The sequence below is a fragment of the Typopeltis vanoorti genome, chromosome 3 (genome assembly GCF_054136105.1).
Source record: "Typopeltis vanoorti isolate ZY-2024b chromosome 3, IOZ_Tvanoo_1.0, whole genome shotgun sequence".
Lineage (NCBI taxonomy): Eukaryota > Metazoa > Arthropoda > Arachnida > Uropygi > Thelyphonidae > Typopeltis > Typopeltis vanoorti.
Window position 1 is genome coordinate 142,951,206 of NC_143551.1, and position 13,574 is coordinate 142,964,779.

The 13,574-nt window shown below is 36.8% G+C and overlaps 1 protein-coding gene across 2 annotated transcripts in view; it reads right to left on the reverse strand.

Moving 5' to 3' along the window:
- The window catches only part of LOC150108623 (dnaJ homolog subfamily C member 21), a 308,358-nt gene that overhangs the window by 23,888 nt on the left and 270,896 nt on the right, over positions 1 to 13,574 (reverse strand). For both annotated transcript variants that reach the window (XM_090416082.1, XM_090416083.1), the window contains one exon: positions 10,143 to 10,203. In XM_090416082.1, coding sequence (XP_090272208.1) covers positions 10,143 to 10,203 — 61 coding nt within the window. The remainder of the gene's footprint in view (positions 1 to 10,142; positions 10,204 to 13,574) is intronic.

A 13,574-nucleotide genomic window follows, 5' to 3' on the forward strand; every position in this document is an offset into this window, starting at 1 on the left:
CATTACTAAAAAAATCAAATTTTTACATATTAAAGCTTTACATATTGTATGTAACTCACCAGAAAATAAAGTGCTCAGCTTGAGATTAACACACTTATGATTTTTAATGCACTTTCCTGACAGAAAACAAAGACAACTGTCTTTGTTTTCTGCACGTCAATTGTTTACACAGTAAACAATTGACGTGCATGCGTGCTAAAAGGTATTTCCACTAATATAAATTTGCTACTTATAACTACATGCGTGATACGGACAGACGCAAATTTAGTGAACATAAAATTTGATTTTTAAGTCGCGCACTGAAAAATATATAAAAAGATAAAGAATTACTACAATTTGTAGTTATACACTTATGATTTTGTTTACAATTTGTAGACTGCATTATAGTGAAACCGTGTTGTATAAATACTGCGTTATACGAGGGTTACTTGTACACAGACTGCTGCTATTCTTGGGAAACAACATAAAAATGGCATACCAGCCAATTAAATCAACTTTAAACTTAATATTTTCCAGGGCAGATTCTGCCAGTGCTGATTAGTGGAGAATCTTGCTTATATCACTCATTCTCGGACAAGTGCCAAGGAAAAGTTTGGAGGTTACCCATCACATCTCTAAGAAAACTGATCACTTTTGAAACAAAGGACTATTAATTAAGTAAGCTTCGGCTGCATGGCTTCTTTTCTAACTTCTGCAACTGGGTTTCCAGCTTTTTGCCTGAATCCACATGTAATAGCTGATTTATTATTATTATCATGGAGAGCCCAGGCACGAGAGGTTGGTCAATCAATAGTACATTATTACCATGGATGGGCAATAAGGAACTTATTCACATTTGATTTGAAAGATGGATTTATATATTCAAACTTTGCAACTACTGTATAATGCTATCAACAAGGTTCTGTTCTTACACCTACTCTCTTTCTTCTATATGTCAATGGCCTTTTCCAGTTAACTGCAAATTCAATCCACAAAGTTTTGTTGATGAGATTATAATTCAATTCCTCTTTCTTATTAGACAAGCCTTGTCACAAATCATCAAAATATCCATAATATCATGATCAGAAACTAATCATGATCCACTAATAATTGTGACATAAACACCAACATAAATGACATTCCCTATCACTTACAGTCATTGAGCAGACCTCTTAACGGAACACTCATATTGCAGCTACATCTCTATTATCTTAAAATCTGATCTCCAAAGTATTCTTCATGGAGTTCTAATAAACTTGTTAATTTTCATGTAAAATTCAACTATGATTTATCTGGGACTCTAATGGATGGGTGATGCGCAATATACAGCTTCTTCTTGTTAAGTTAATTCTGCCTTCCTGTGGTATCGTCTGTTTTCACAAAAGGGGAATCTGACAAACCAGTAAGTATTTCCCACTGAAAAAGGATCCCTTCCTAGTTGAAAGAAATACCAACTAGGCCCATTATGCAGCAACGACTTTCATCACTGGTGAAATACCACCATCTGGCTTATTAAAGACCTGAAGTAGTAAATGCCCTGTTTGATCTCTAGAGCAGTTTCTGTCTATCCTTCTCTTCTCTAATATCCTTCAAGGGCATACCAAACATATTTGGACATTCAAAACATCTTCCATTTTAAGGGTACATCACTAAAGACAGTGGTGCTGCAGGCTGGCTGCTAGACAGTGTAGGAACCCTAACCTGTCACAGTAATGAGCCAGGAGGCTTCCTGGTCAAATGGCACATAATTCTATTCAGAAAGCACTGATGAGATCATGTTACAGCAAGGAGACAAGTTGCTCTCCATTTAGGTGTCACATCCAAGAATCCATCTCCTCTCATTGCACATCCCCACTCTATTCTTCCATCTAACCATAAATGAACCTACAATGAATCATACGAACATTGAAAGTTATATGCGACAAAAAAAAAAAAAAACTCTCTCTCAAAAATCAATCTGAAAAACATACCAACATGACATACAAATCATACCAGAATCCACACAATAAAAACTCACTTTTACATCAATTTACTAATAATTGTGACATAAACACCAAAATAAAGACATTCCCTATCACTTACAGTCATTGAGCAGACCTCTTAATGGAAACTCGTATTGCAGCTACATCCACTACTGTTCACCTTCAATTCCAAAATTACACACTTCATGATTCCTTTTGCTACAAGGGTGGTACTGTGCATTTGTAAGATCTGATATTGCCTAGCAGAGAATGATCAATTTAGAATCTCCTGCTTTCGACCTCCTCTTGCTCAAGGGGTTTCCTCACCCCATTTGGTAACATTCATTTGCTGCATTTACTAATCTCCAAAATCTGAAAACTGCTCTTATCTCTTCACCTTCCTCTCTGTAAAGCTTGACTATTTACAATCCAGCTATCCAAATAGTGAGATCATCTTCCTAGGTGACCTTAACATCCACAATTCCAGCTGGCTCCCCACACTACTGACCAAGCTGGATGAGATGCAGAAGTCCTTGCTATAAACAATGACCTAATACCAATCGTACTACCTACTAGAATTCCTGATAACCCTCTTCACTCTCCCTATGCTATCAATCATTTTTTAGCCAGTCTACTTCCAGATACACCACAGGTCACCTCTCCTCTTGGCAACTCAAATCACAATCTTGTGCAAGTTTCCTCTCTCAAAGAATGGCCTTCCTCCAGCCATTCCCAACCTTGCGTCCTTTGGAATTACAAAGGTGCTAAGTAGGACAACCTCCAGAATTTCTAATCTTCCTTTGTCTGGTTTGGCTATTGCTTCTGCTTCTCTGATCCAAACTCCTTCTCTGAGTAAGTCACAGAAATTATCTTCTTTAGCATTAAGGCTTTCAATTCCATTCTACTTGAAATTCTGATCCACTTTCTAAGCCCTATTTCAATAGAGACTGTACCAAAGCAGTTGAAGAGAAAAAAAATTCAACTTACCAGATTGCATTAAGAATCCAGACTTCATATGCTGGAGCATGCGATAATGTAAAACATTCATCAACAGGTCTAAATCTGACTTCATAAAGGTCAACAACAGTAAGCTTGCATTCTATTGAAATAGAAGTCGTGCCATTGGCCTCTTGCTGAGACCATTCAGATGCAACTTCTGCTCACCTGCACTTCAACCTCTCTCTCACTTATCCAGATGGAATCACTATTAAAGCCCTGACCTCCTGGCATCATCATCATATTTTCCTCCAACTCCTGCATAGATAACCAAGGCAAATTACATTGTATCATATATCATACCAGAATCTGAATGCCGTATGACTTCTGCTTCTGTTGTTTTTTGTAAAAAGACATCAGAAGAATACTAAAAAGTCTTCTGGTCCTAGTAGCATTTCTCCAATTGTACTTAGACGCTGTGCTGCTCCAGTACTAACACCCATCCTATATCCTCTCTATAATCTTTTATACTTAGCTGTTAGTTATCCCAATCGTATTTCTAGCCTATTCCAAAAAAAAGGAAAGAAATTTACTGTCCAATTATCGAGCAATTGCCATCACCTCATTCCTCTCCAAAATAATCGAAAAAGATATCAATTGTCAACTTGGCTACTGCTTAGAGTCCCACTAGTTAGTCAACAGCCTCCAGTATGGATTCTGCATTTAAGGTCCACAGAGCTTTTAGCCTACATCCCACAACACTGGAAATGTGATGTGGAAAGGTTTGGAGAAATAGATCCTATTGCTCTTTACATTTCCAGAGTTTTTGATTGCATCTAGCATCAAGGCCTGCTAAAAAAAATACCTTAGTCTACCAGCCACCCTCAGTAATTGGTGTCACAGAAATTATCTTCACTGACATGTAGCTTTCAATTCCATTCTAATCAAAATTTTCATCCACTTTCCAAGTCCTAGTTCAACAGGGACTGTACAAAAGCAGTTTAAGGCCCGCTCAAAAAATCCTTTGGTCTACCAACCACCCTCAGTCTCCTGTACATGAGAATTTTTTATTTCTCAGTTGTATAATGCTATCTTAATTTAATGATCACTACTCTTTCCCTTACCTTATTATATATGTTAGCCTCTGTCTGCTATCTTTAACCCTTATATATCCCTAAATCGTCTGCCTAACACTGAGTATATGATCTTACTGCTTACCTGACAATTTCTAAATTTTGGGCCCCCAGAAAATGCCTATTCCCTGATCTCTATAAGTCATCCACATTCGCTCAGACAAATTTATTTCCTGCGCCAGCCTGGGCTTTAAGGACAGAGTCAAACTCAGCCTAAGGATGGTTACAGAGTATCAATAATTCGCTTGAAATCAGAAGCCATAGGTTTTCTAGTCTGTCTGCAGTCGTGCCCCCTTTCCTTTCTTACTTAGGATATCCTTAGGAGGTCTCAGAATTCAGTCTAATGGTATAGAGTCATTCATACATATAATAATTCTTCATGCTTATCCTTATCATAAATGTGAGATACACTTTTTTCCGTTTCTGTAAGTAAAATTCTCTAAAGGGTTAGAATATGTAAAAGTACTTATCTACACTATCTCAGGTTCTTTCGGAATTCTCTCCGTCCTTCCTTCTCACGAAGTTCTGGCTGCCTTGGTTCTGTTGCCACGTGGGAATCATGTGCTCTCCCTGGATAGCGTGCTCAGTTTCTTAACTAAGGATTTACATCGATGCTATTCTTACCGACGGCCTGCATTCAAAATTTGCTGTGCTCTGTGGCAGTGCCATACTGGGATTTCTCGGAGATCAGCTCTTAAAGATAAGAACTGAATCACGATGACCACTCGAAGCACACAGTGAGAATACAGGAACAAACAAAACGGGGGGTTTCAATTCTGTGTTGCAGGTTTTATACGCTCCCCAAAAGCACCACCTTTCCAAGTTTGACCTCTCCTTTTGCCCTTCTGATTCGTCCCCGAATGGGTGACTTCACCGATCCAATTCTGGGAATGCATGCATCTTGATGTTTTCTTAGAAGTAGCACCCGCGGATGCTTACGCTGCTATTGTAGTGTTGGGCGACCTTTGCCCCCTTCTTACCGAATTGTTGGCATTCTTTCACGTGTAGAAGTTCACTGTAATTACTCTCATGTAAGCCCTTTTTGTTGAATTACAGTTACATTAAAGTATAAACACTTACTACAATACAAACAGTTCTTATTCTAATTTGCCAGTTGTTATTTCTTTTAAGACGTAGTTAAATTGTGCCAAATGATAAGTATGCTCATTTAATGGATATCTTCTGTTAGACTCTGGAAAGGTGACCTCATTTAGAGTGAGATTGCCTGTTTCAGATCTAACAATCTCTTTGTTTGGACTAATATTTCTTCAGCCTCTCCTGGTATAATGAACACATCACATCAGTGGCTAGCTCAGCATCTAGAAAACCATTCTCTTCTGCTCACGATATTATCTTTCATCCACCCAACTACTACCTACATCAAATCTCAAAACTGCTTATTCTTAGAACACTGCATCTAAAATCTTCCTAAAATTTTTTAATGCTGTCCAGAGGAGAGCAATTCGGCTCATAGATGTTCCCTCCCTCATAAACTCTCTTCAACCTTTATTTCTCAGACACAATGTTTCAGCACCGTATCTCTTCTACAGGTTCTTCCATTCTCTGAAAATTATAATTTCTTCAGTTTATGTGGCCTGTTAAAACAAGAGCAGCAACTGTCCAGCATCCCTTTTCAGTGCAAGTGCAAACATACTGAACTTGCTTCTCCTCTTTTTATTTGATATACTTTTATTCTCTGAAACAGCTTTCCTCATGAAGTATTTCCAAAAATACTACAACTGAAACTTCAAGAAAACATCAAAAACGGTTCTTTCTCAATCCTCACCTGCACATATGCACAGCACTGATTATGCTTATAGATTCTTCTTCAATCTCCCCTGTATGGAAAAAAAAAAAAAAAAAAAAAAATCACATTTGGCATCCATAGACATCATATAGTCACTCCTATATATCACTGGGTTTTGAGAGTGAAGTCCTCTGCTAGAATAAGTGATAAGGTCACAGATTCACTTTCCACTTTTCCAGGGTTTGTAGGACAATCACAAACATCCATGCCCATGGTGGGATTCGAACCCATAGCTTCTTGGCTGGAGAGCAGACACGCTAACCACTCGACCAACCAGGCCTCCTGTATGTGATCAATAAAATTTCTAACAAAAGCCTTTTTTTCTAGTCTTACTTTTGATAATATTCAAATATGCAGACAAGATGAGATTCATTTTCTTAGAATAACTTTCACTTCCAATCTTTCTACGCATACACTTATAATAAACATTGCATCCTTAGCTTTCTCTTATGAAAATGGCATTACTTTATCTCTAAACAGCTACTGTATGATTCAGAAGAAGAGAGCAAATCAGTTGAATCAATGACCTATTCACTCCCTTCTCTTTCACACTGCTGTTCAGTTTTTGCTGCTTTGATTTTCTACAAATATTTTCATGGTCACTGTTCAACAGAACTGGCAATAATAATTCTCCCACTCTCCATGCTAAAACCTGTATAACAACCATTCAACACTCATTCAAAGCAAATTACTAATTGAAAACAAATTTTTGTTCTTCTTCATTCTTTCTGACCAAAGGGCTTTGGTCGGAAAGACCTGGGTTTGATTCCTGCCTGTGACATGAGGAACCGTTATCTGGTCTCTTTTGATGAAAGGTGAGTTAGCCGGTCTAATACAAAGGTAGAGGTTTTTTCACCCGGAAACTCAGGTTTTTCGACCCCCAAAGCACGCAAACCGGCCCTGTGAGCGCACACACATGGATTACAATTAGGAATACTTAAGACAGTCCCCTCCAGTCATAGGTCTGATTCGTCAGTACTGAATATCGCCGGTACCGAGCCCGGATAAAAATAGGGGAACTGAGATGGTGCCATACCATCTCCATAAAAAAGGCTCATGGCCGATGCATCATCATATAAAATTAAATTAAACAGCATAATCTGCAGGTCTTCACATCCATTGCTGGCAAGTTTCTTGTTTCTAAATTTTCTGCATATCCATGATACTAATGAATTACAGGTTGATGAACAACTCTCATGTATGGGATTAACATAAAATCTTTCCCATCAGATCATGCCATAGATAAAGAGATGGAAATGTTTAACATCAAACGACTTTCATAATCTATATCAACCACTGAAATGTCAATGTTAATTGTAAAAAAAGAAATATCAGGTATGGATTATGACAGAAGAGATTTCATTAGCTTGGTTTTCATTTCATTCTTTTAGCAATGAAAACACATAAACTCTCAACTACAATGACAGACAGATGTTATCAGTTTGAATCATGCTCTGTTTGGTCCAATATGGAGAGCTTAATACAGGGTTAAGCAACTCATGTCACTATACGGAATGAAACAAACAATGGTACACAGAAGCAAACATATATACACGGTGATTATTCCATATCTGGAGTGTCTGCTATTTTCCCCTCTCTCTCTACCAGCAGTAGTGTAACATATAAGCTATATATAAAGTAGAACTTGAACAATCTGTGGCATTCATGACGTTCCCTCTGTAGACATTTTAAGATATATTCCACTGTGTCTAACAGTCTTAAGAATAACAGAGTAACCATTTTTTTTTTTTTTTAAAAGTGATGACATTTTCACAATGCTTTCTTTATACACAATTTACTGCAGAAGGTTAAGCTCAAATATAATACAGGGTTAAGCTGCTTATGTTACTATACTGAATGAAACAAACAATGGTACACAGAAGCAAATACTGGCCTGGTTGGCTGAGTGGTTAGCATATCCAGCCAAAATGATGAATGTGGTTGTGGTTGGTGGATTGAGTGGTGGGGGAGGCAGAGAGTTGTGGATGCCCTCCCTCGATGAGTCTTTGGACTACCTGGAAGTGTTATGTAATGATAATAATAATAATAATAATAATATAATCAAGTTTGAATACAGCAAACACTGTTATTAACAAATTATCTAAATTTCTCCGAAATGAGTCTCATAATATACAAATGCTATTTTAAACATAATTCAATACGGCAGTTTTCACTATAGCAAACTGTTTCTTTTCTCTCTACCATTTCAGTGAGAAATGAGCTTCTTATCAACATTTTCCTTTCAAATCTGTTTGTTAAATCTCCAAAAATGATTTTATATCATTTTAAAAGTACTATTAGCAACATCAATTCACCTAGATCTTGGTCCAGGTGATTCCTGTGTCTTTTTCCTGTCATCCTAATATCAAACCTGCTTTGCCAACCTTACTTCTCTCATTCTGTTCGTGTGTACCACCTAAGATCAGCTCTGCTCACACATTGTTGAATGCAAATAAATGATAAACTTCCTTTCTAATATAATTTTATTTTTCATGTGATTCCACCATTGATACCATCTGTTCAATTGCTTCTGTGGTCTCTAATTTTCGATCAACTGTTTTATTTCTAACTTAACTGTTATATCCATAAGTTAAAATTGATTTGAATACTATCTTGTATACTGCTAGTTGTATACTGTGTGCTGGCTGATATCTTATATTACTTCCATATAAAAGAGTGAAATTTATTTAGCCGACACTCTACCATATCAACTACTTTATTCATTCTATTAGATATTTCCATATTAAATTTGCTATCCTCACTAAAAAAAAATTGTGGCTAATAGCCAAAATGTTTCTCTTACTTTATAAATTTTCCAATGAGAATGCAGTTCCTGCCTATTAGCAGAGTTTCCATCTTTTTTATTATGGCTTAGATGCCATATTTATTACATCAGTTATTCTATAGTTCAAGGGTCCCAAAGACTTATGTGGAATTTATTTAGGAGTATAACATAAAAGAAATTAGTTAATATTTCTTCTTTTGATGTCAGGTTTAATGCAACTTTTTAATGTGATCTAGACAGGTAATGAATAACAGCAGAAATAGCATGCATCCTTGCTGTCTTGATTTTATATCTAACCATTATCTGTGTTCTTACCTTCTAATGGCTGACTTTTAACGTAAATATATGTTATACATTGCTGTATAATGTTCAATCTACATCAAACAAATGGAGTGCTTTGAACAACTTTTCTTGAAAAGCTTTATAATATCCACGAATGAAAATATTCAAGAGGGATGGTACTTGCAAGTTGCATCCCTCTTGGATATTTTCTGAAACGTTTGCTCACCTCATTTAACAATTTTTCAGAGCAATTATTTCAGACATTCAGAATATCCTTATATTCAAATCTATGCCACTTCTTTCTTTGATTCCTTTAGCAGTAACTTTTCAAGCCTTCAGAACATTATGACAGTTTCAAGATATTGATCATCTCATCTTCTTTTTTCCCTCTTCTTACCTTGCGGTGTCGAGGGTTTATTAATCATCGGACCTCAAACCGTTCACAGGATAAGGTGGTCAGCCCTATGCCCTGGTGTATCCTATGTCCGTAGCGTTGAGTTCTCAAGGCCGGTTTGCCTGCTTTGCGGGATGAAAAAGCCCAGGATAAACTGTGGAAAAACCTTACTATCCACACCCAAGACCAGCTAACTTGGCTATGGCTGAGGAAGATCCTTCAGCTCCTCATGTCACCAATGAAAATCGTACCTAGGACACTCCTTCCCCAGGCATATATGGTTGCGAAGCGCACAGCCACTAGGCTAACCGCATGAACATTTTCAAGATATTAATTTTCTATATTCTTCCAAAAATTTTCCTGTGACTTTTGTTTATTATATTCTCGAAGAACTGAAATTTGCAATGATTTATTTTTTTCCAGGAACTTTAAGTTCTTAAATCTATCACAAAGTTCTGATTTTTCTATTTTTGCAGGCAGCTTAACCACATTCTTCTCTGGTTAATGAATCGATGCTTTCTTCAAATTTTGCCACTGGACCTCTAAGGTTTGGTTCTGGATTTTTTCTAGTAATATTTGCATATTGAGCCGACAATTTATTTTACTTATCTTTTTTTCTGCTGAAAACTAAATGGTGATTACTTCCTATTTGAAATTCCCTAAAAAGTGTGTTAATGTGGACTGATCCTCATATATGAAATGTTCAAACTCTATTAAAAACACTTGGAAAATTAATATCTACACTACATAGTATCATCTGATTGTCTTTTCATATGCTAATGGTTTAATCAAAAGCACAGTTCCAATATTTGCATAAATGTGGTAACATTCAAAACCAAATAATGATTAACAGAACACCACTTACTTCAACTTCGTCATAGTTTATTATAACTTTATGTTTCTTTTTCTTCTTTTCTTTAGAACCACTAAAATTGAAATAAAACAAAACCTTTAATTCTTACTGTGAAACATTTGCCTCCTCTTACTGACATTTATTTAAAGCTTTACTTCAATAAGCATCTACTGTGAAAAAATATAAGATTTGGCTGTCCGATAGGTATCAGACAGTTGTGTATGGTGGGGTAGTTTCAAGGAGGCAGAAGGTTACAAGTGGAGTTCCACAGGGCTCAGTACTGGGACCTATATTGTTTAACCTTTACATCAATGACATTGTCAGTGGATTGCAGGTGGGGAATATTCAGTTGTTCTTAGATGATGTGAAGCTGGGAAGGGTTATTAGTAATAGTGCAGATGTGGTAGCTCTGCAAGAGGATTTGAATAAGCGACAGTTGGGCAAATGAATGGGAGCATCAGTTTTATGCAGCAAAATGTAAGGTCTTGAGGTTTGGGACACATCGATGGGACGCTGCATATTCTATTGGAGGAGCTATACTGGAGGAAGTAGGAGAGACAAGAGATCTGGGGTTGATGATTGATAGAAACCTGAAATTTAGGGGACATATTGTAAAGGTGGTGAAGGTAACACAGAGGACTGCTGCAACAATGAGAAGGACGCTGACCTGCAGAGATAAAACAGTTATCATTCCGTTGTATAAGACCCTGATCAGACCACACTTAGACTATTGTTCTCAGATTTGGTCCCCAGAATTTGAAGGGGATAAATTAACTGTGGAAAGGGTACAAAGGTAGATAACAAAGATGGTTTCAGGACTTCATAATGTTAGTTATGAAGATCGGCTGAGGGAATGTGGACTGCAGAGTTTGGTGGATTGAAGAAGGAGAGATGATATGATTGAGACTTTTAAACTGTTGAGAGGTGGTTACAGGATTGACAATGTGGAGTTCTTTAGCTTGGTTGAACAGCGGGAAGGAGTGATCACAAGGGTCCATCCCTGGAGGTTATGAAAGGAAACTGAGCAAGAGGGTGAGGAGTGGTTTCTTTGCATGGAGGGTGGTAGAACCATGGTCAATGAGTTTAAGGAGTAGTATGATAGACTTTGTGTTTCCTAGGAAGTACCTCCTGTGATGAGTCTTTTGACTCCATGGAGGCCTGAATAATAATTTGCAAAAATCATATAATTTTATGATACAAAAAAAAAAAAAAAAAAAAAAATATATATATATATATATATATCACACACACACACATATATATATATGTTTTTATACATACAAGAGAAAATTTCATTTTTGTGCACACAGCAGCAGAAGCATTCTTTTCTTGACACTGGCAGAGAGTTAAAAGGGTATTTAGCAATAAACAATATTTAAATAATATCTACTATTTATACACTTGGTACTGTCTTTTTATATTCCAAGTAAATTCATTCTCCCCACACCCAGAAACCATTACATTAGTGCTTTGGATTAGAAGTTCTGTACTGGATACAGACTATTTATTTATATTTATTAATTAATTTAGAAAAATGAAAGCAAAACATTTTTCTAAAGTTTTAATACAAAAAATGAAAGAAAGAATTAAGAGTACTTAAAAAAGACAACTGACATAAATAGAGGAAAAATTAGAAACATGTTCTCCTTAGTGTCTTAAACAGCAGAATAAAAAATGAATTCCAGGTTTTGATAAATGAATATTTCAGTTGCTTTACATTCTCCTAACCTAAATAAATACGGCTATCCCACGCTACCAAAAAATCTGGGGAACCATTATTATAACCCACCATCAATCAATAATCAAGATCTCCTCACCAAGTCCATAGAGAGCACAAGTTAGGAAAGTATGATTACATCATTTTGCTCAGTCTATGTTTGCCTTCCTTCTGGCATGCACATACATATTTAGGGAGGAAAGTAAGGGCAGAAAAAAAATAGATATTAGGACAGAAAGAGGGGAAAATAGTTCCATTGCATAAAGGAGGCTCCATGACTGATGTAGCAAATTACCAACTGATCAGCATATCAGAAATGGATAGATGGGAATGGGATATCATATTGGGAGGCAACATGGTTTTGTGAAGGGTAGGTCATGCCTCAGTAACTTGCTCACGTTTTATAATACAGTGACGGCTGAGTTGGATAAAGGTAATGTGATGGGTTTACAGTGATACTACCGGACTTTGCAAAAGCCTGTAACAGGATACCACATGGAATTTTAATCCATAAACTGCAGCAAATGGGGATGGATATAGGGTTGGTGAGATGGATAGGAGGGTGGTTGATATCAGAGAGTACTTTATTCAGGAGTAGAGTCCAAAAAAAAGGCCTGTGACTGGTGTCATGCCACAGGGTTCTGTTCTGTTCTGTTCTGTTCTTGGACCGCTACTGTTTAATTTGTGCATTAATGATACAGGAAAGGATCTGAAAGGAACTGTTCAGTTGTTTGCCGATGATGCAAAATTGGGTCGACAACAGTTAATACAGATGATGTCAAAATTTTGCAAGATGATTTGGATAGATTGGCCGACTGGACAAAGGAGAATGGATGCAAGTTTAACGTGGCAATGTGTAAGGTTATGCATTTTGGGATGAATAGATTACCAGCTGTAATCACCTTCACTGAGTACTGTGTTGTCTTTGTGTGTGTTACAAGTGTTATTTGCACTCCTGAAGATGTTCCTAGTGACTGAGACGAAATATTGGAAGCATTAAAATTAGTTTTAAATCTTTTCTTTGTGCTGTCAATATTCCATTAAACCTCCAACACGATGTCCTCCCAGCACTTAAGCCTTAACACGTGGATGCTAATTATGCATGAAGAAATAGTAAGCAAACAATACGGTAAGCCAAAACTACATTTATCTAAGCAATTAAATTGGATAGCCTTTCTTAAAAGACGCTGAGATACAAGAATTGCATACAAGATGCTGGGATACAAGATACCTAATTGCTAAAAATCAAATTCCAGTTGAAAAAAAAAAGTCCCTTATATATACAAATATGCCAGTCTTGCACTACTAGGAGAACAGATCACTGCAATGAGCGCTTGCCACTCTGCTATAAACGTCACCATTGGCTTGTTACAATCTCAGCTCTCAGCAATCCTCGATTCTTAGTTTTGGTCCATTCTCTCAGAGATCTCAGAAGCATTCGCACAAAAAAGCATTCCTAAAAAAAATATATAAGCACGTAAAAAAGTATAACATTCTGTGGAAAATCTAAATCACAACTGCAAATTCAACATTTCCATCCTGTAGTGAATCTATCTTCAAAAAGGCTCAATGAAGATGCCCTCAGTGCTCTAAGCTACAATTTTGTCATCACACCGAAAGAAGTGCCACTGCTAGACCTAATGTATAACACAGAACATGGAATCTGTCACTTAGTTCCAGAAATAGTCAACAACATCAGACTTGATGTTCCAACCAAAACGCAGGTT